The 4,507-nt window shown below is 45.8% G+C and overlaps 1 protein-coding gene across 1 annotated transcript; it reads left to right on the top strand.

Annotated features, from left to right (window-relative positions):
• Positions 1-3,677: 3,677 nt before the first annotated feature.
• Positions 3,678-4,203, top strand: LOC125542202 (zinc finger protein 2-like). Its single transcript, XM_048705154.1, has one exon. It carries the CDS (start codon positions 3,678-3,680, stop codon positions 4,173-4,175), a length of 498 nt encoding a protein of 165 aa, XP_048561111.1. The 3' UTR covers positions 4,176-4,203.
• The last annotated feature ends 304 nt before the right edge of the window (positions 4,204-4,507 follow it).

Raw genomic sequence — 4,507 nt, 5'->3', positions numbered from 1 at the left:
TCCTTAGTTAAAATGACTTGTTTATGTACAAACCACATAAACACTTTAACTTACAAAGATACTTTGACTTTCCAAACATGTTTCGAACTAGGAATAGAGCCAGAGTTGATAACATCCAGATACATGGATTTAACCGTAAACTCTCCATTCCTAGTTAGCTTCTAGCACAACTGATTAGGCTGTTGAGAAATTTGAACATCCATCAGTCTTCTCACAAGATGGAGCCAGACTTCCCAACGGTTTCCGGCTAGTGTCCTCCTGAAGTGAATATTGAGAGGAGTGGACTGAAGTACTGTCGCAACGTAAGCGTCTCTTCGTTGAATAGTGCTATAAAGTGAATGATATTGAAGCACAAGGGGTGTTTCTCCTAGCCATGTATCCTCCCAGAATCTCGTAGAGGTACCGTTTCTGACTATAAACTTTGTCCTATTGAAAAAACTGATTTAACTCTCATCATTCCTTTCCAAAAAGGCGAGTCCGTCGACCTCACTGTCATCTGGGACAATGTTTTGGAGTGAAGGTACGTATTACGCAGAATATGCGCCCATGTGGCCTCCGTCTCTACAGATAACTTGTACAGCCACTTGCTGAGAAGAAATATGTTCTTCACCTCAATATTTTTGATACCTAGACCCCCTTGGTCTTTCGGTCGACAAATAATATCCCATTTAGCGAGTCTGTATTTTCTCTTAAGTTCATCACTCTGCCAGAAGAAGCGGGAACGATAGAAGTCCAGCCTTTTTCCGAACTCCAACTGGCACCTCGAAAAAGGACAAGAGCAACATGGGCATACTCGTGAGAACCGAATTAATGCGAATTAGTCGACCTCCGTATGACATCAGCTTGCCCTTCCAGCAGCTCACTTTCTTCTCTAATCGATTCTCAATGCACTTCTATTCTCTGTTCTTCAGCTTACGATGGTGAATTGGTATACCCAAATATGTGAAAGGTAAAGCCCCCAGTTCGCACCCGAACAATTGTTTGTAAGCATCTTGTTCCTCTTTAGCTCTTCCAAAACAGAACAATTCACTTTTATGGAAGTTAATCTTTAACCCGATCAATTGTTCGAATAAGCATAACACCAGCTTCATGTTTCTCGCTTTTGCCAAGTCATGCTCTATGAAGATGATAGTATTATCGGCGTACTGTAGGATAGACACACCTCCATCAACTAGATGAGGAACCAGGCCGCCTACTTGACCAGCATCTAGTGGCGGAACTAGCATTTGACAGCAGGGTGGTCCACCTTCAATTTTTTTTTGAGAACAACTATCACATGTAAACATTTTAACTAATTGCGGGTATCACATAAATAGATCAATATGGTCTTATAAACACACTAAAATTCTCATTCAAGTCTCAATTTTGCATAAAAGAAGCTTACATAGTACATAGTACATACCTTGAGAAGTGAAAGAAGACTATGTTTCCGGCCTACGCTTTTGCATAGCCATGAATATATTCACTATATCATCATCATTCACCTCGGAAAAAAGCATCCATCCCAATAATGTGACAAGGCAACCATCCAAAAGAATATCATCCAAATTATTTCTCAACTTGTTCTTGACTGAAACATGTTGGTGAAAAAGTTCTGCAATATCTCCAGTCGTCTTCATCCTTCAATAATCCTACAATAAGAATATACTCGTTGTCAATCATAAATTCATAATGACACAACTGAATAGAAATAATATGCTTAATTAGGTGTTTGTTCATCGGTTCATCTTCATCAGTTTATGTATTTGTACTGTCCAGTGCACAACACAAAAAAATAGCAAGCAAGCCCTAAGTAAAAGATTGGGTAATTGGGGAGTGGATGAACGGTACCTCAAATCAGGCCGAGCCGAGTGCCATAGTGTGGACTAGGCGGCTGCGGCCCGCTTGCAGGGGCGCCAGGCGGCTGGGACAGGGCAGGATCTCAGCCTGGGATGGTGGGTTGCTGGTGCGGCTCGCACCGAGCGATTGGCAGGCCGAAGGCGCAATGGGGAGGCAGGAGCGGAGGAGCCTCATGGCTGTTGAGAGGCCGGCAAGGGCGGCGACCGACGATGCAGGCAGTGGCGGGGACGGGGCGGCCGGCGGCTGGGTATCGCGCAGAGGGTCTCGCGTGCGTGCGTGGTGTCTCGCTACGAGCGAGAGGTGTTTTTTGGTTTTAGGTTAAAGTGTTGCTGGGCCGTTTTTTTCTTCTCTGGCCCATCTCTACAGGTATAGGTATATAGGCCGGGTCAAAATCCCAGGGTGGGCCGCGACCCACCCTGGCCACCCTGTAACTCCGCCCCTGCCAGCATCCTTAGCCCTTCCTATTAGAATCATCAACATGTCGACTACTATGTTGAACAGAACAGGTGACATCGGATCGCCTTGTCTCAGGCCCTTATGTAGTTGTGCCGTGATGGAGACCTGACAGGCACCTGAGCCAAAAAAGCTTGGAGATATACCTGCGCCTGATGTGAGGTGTGTCTTGGCAACACCTACACAGGGTCACGACTGATCCCTTGAAAAATTATTACGAGTCTGACACCTTGATATATACGCCAAACATTTTGACACACTCATATAGGTAATATAGCCAAATAGCCAGACAATAATAAGCCGCTTTATAGTCACGCCAAATCGTTTGACTACAGTTATAAATTTTGGGTATATAGGGAGGCCAGATTTGCAAATAAGTTCTTAAAGAGGTCAGTGAACGGATTAAGTTTCTGAAAGGGTCATTTAGTACAAATAATACTGTTTGCTCCCACATGATGCAACTTGAAGTCTTTCTCCTACCTAAATAGAATGGGAGTTAGATTAATAAATTGTACTCCTACTTATTTCTTTCCATCCAAACGCAACACTAGTCACTACGAGAATTACTCTACTAGCCAGCGCAGCGAACTGTTAAAGATTTCCAGATCTTTTTCCCTTTGACGGCAATGATCTGCACTTCTGCTGATATGTAGAAATGCATGCAGTAGCCACGATCGAGCTAGCTCCCAATCACATCACAATAATGGCAGCCTCCCTAATTTAGCAAGTGGTAGCCTGCCTTTCATGCCCACGGCATCGCTATGTACTTCGTATCTTGCTTTGACGCTAAGGTTCGTTGTTCAGTCTAGTCTACGAATACAAGCTAATACAAATGTGCGCATGGAGCCGAATTAATCAGATACCATGTACTCCTATTAATTAGCACAAGCCCTGAAAAAAACTCCCTTATAAAAACAGAAAATTAAAATAAAACCAACTGAAAAATTGAACATCATCTCACACTAAATGAACATCATCGAAAATCTTGAAATAAAATGGAACTTCAACTCCGATGGACCAAGGAATTTTACCTTGCTGGCTACACACACACACAGTCCACGATAGTTGTTTTTTGCTTGCCTACATATATTTTGGCGAGATCTACCCCACTAGATTTTGTTTGTGAGTCCACGACCCTATGAATAACGCATGATGAGATCTGATGGTCGACAAGGATCACTACTACCAAAACTACTTTAACCGCTGTAGGCATGCTGGACCTCAAAAGTCCAAGGTCCTTTGTTATTAGCGCGCTACAGAAGGTGGGGCCAGCCGTGCTGCTTGCAATAATGCGACTCCCACATTTAGGAAGTTGTAGGCTTCCTTTCATGGCAGCTAACAAACTTGGCCAGTCAAAACCCACTGCATAGCTCCACACCACTTTCATGGAGGAAGGTGGAGGTATCGTCCGGCCGGACGGCCATTCTTCTCCTCTGGAAGCAGCTTCTCCTGCGGTGGTGGCGGCAACTGCTGCTTCTCCGGACCTATCTCTAACACTGGCCCCTGTGCCACTGCCACCATCACCATCACCACCTTCCTCCTCTTCTTGGGCTGCAGCAGATGTTGTTCTTCCTTCTTCTACAGGCGCCGGCAGCGACGACCATAGCCATGCTGGTGGGAGGCTCTTCTCGTGCCTCTTCTATGACAAGACCTTCCTCAAGTCGCAGGCGCTGGGGGGGCACCAGAACGCGCACAAGAAGGAGAGAGCCACCGGTAGCTGGAACGCCCATCTCTACCTCCCCGCGGCGGCGGCGGCCCACTACAACCAGCCGGCCACTGCGACGTCCATGCTACCAGCGACCAGGCCGCCCGCGCGTATGCCCGCTAGCACGCTCGATGACCACGAGCAGCAGCAGCAGCTTGATCTTAGCCTCAGGCTCTAGCTAGCTAGCTAGCATTCTCTAGTGTCAAACTGTGAATGCACGCCCATGTGTTTTTCTTCTCCTCGTATCAAACTAGCTAGAGCGTATGTGTGCGCATTCAACTATATGTGTGGAGGCATCTTCTTTTTATCATTGTTAGTTTACGTGCACTACTCGCATGTTTTCTGTTTGACTTTGCTGAATTTTGCTCCGAGTAGCTTTGCAAAAAGGAGTAGCTCAATAACGCATGTTGATCGACAGGGATATATCACTACCGAACTGCTACTGCCTCTGTAGCCATCATAGATCTGCCTCCATGTCCTGCGTGGTTAGCACGCACCCTGCAAAAAGCA

This window comes from Triticum urartu, chromosome 3 (assembly GCF_003073215.2).
Source record: "Triticum urartu cultivar G1812 chromosome 3, Tu2.1, whole genome shotgun sequence".
NCBI lineage: Eukaryota > Viridiplantae > Streptophyta > Magnoliopsida > Poales > Poaceae > Triticum > Triticum urartu.
Note: the sequence above shows the minus strand (reverse complement) of the source record. Positions and strands in the feature narration are given on the sequence as shown.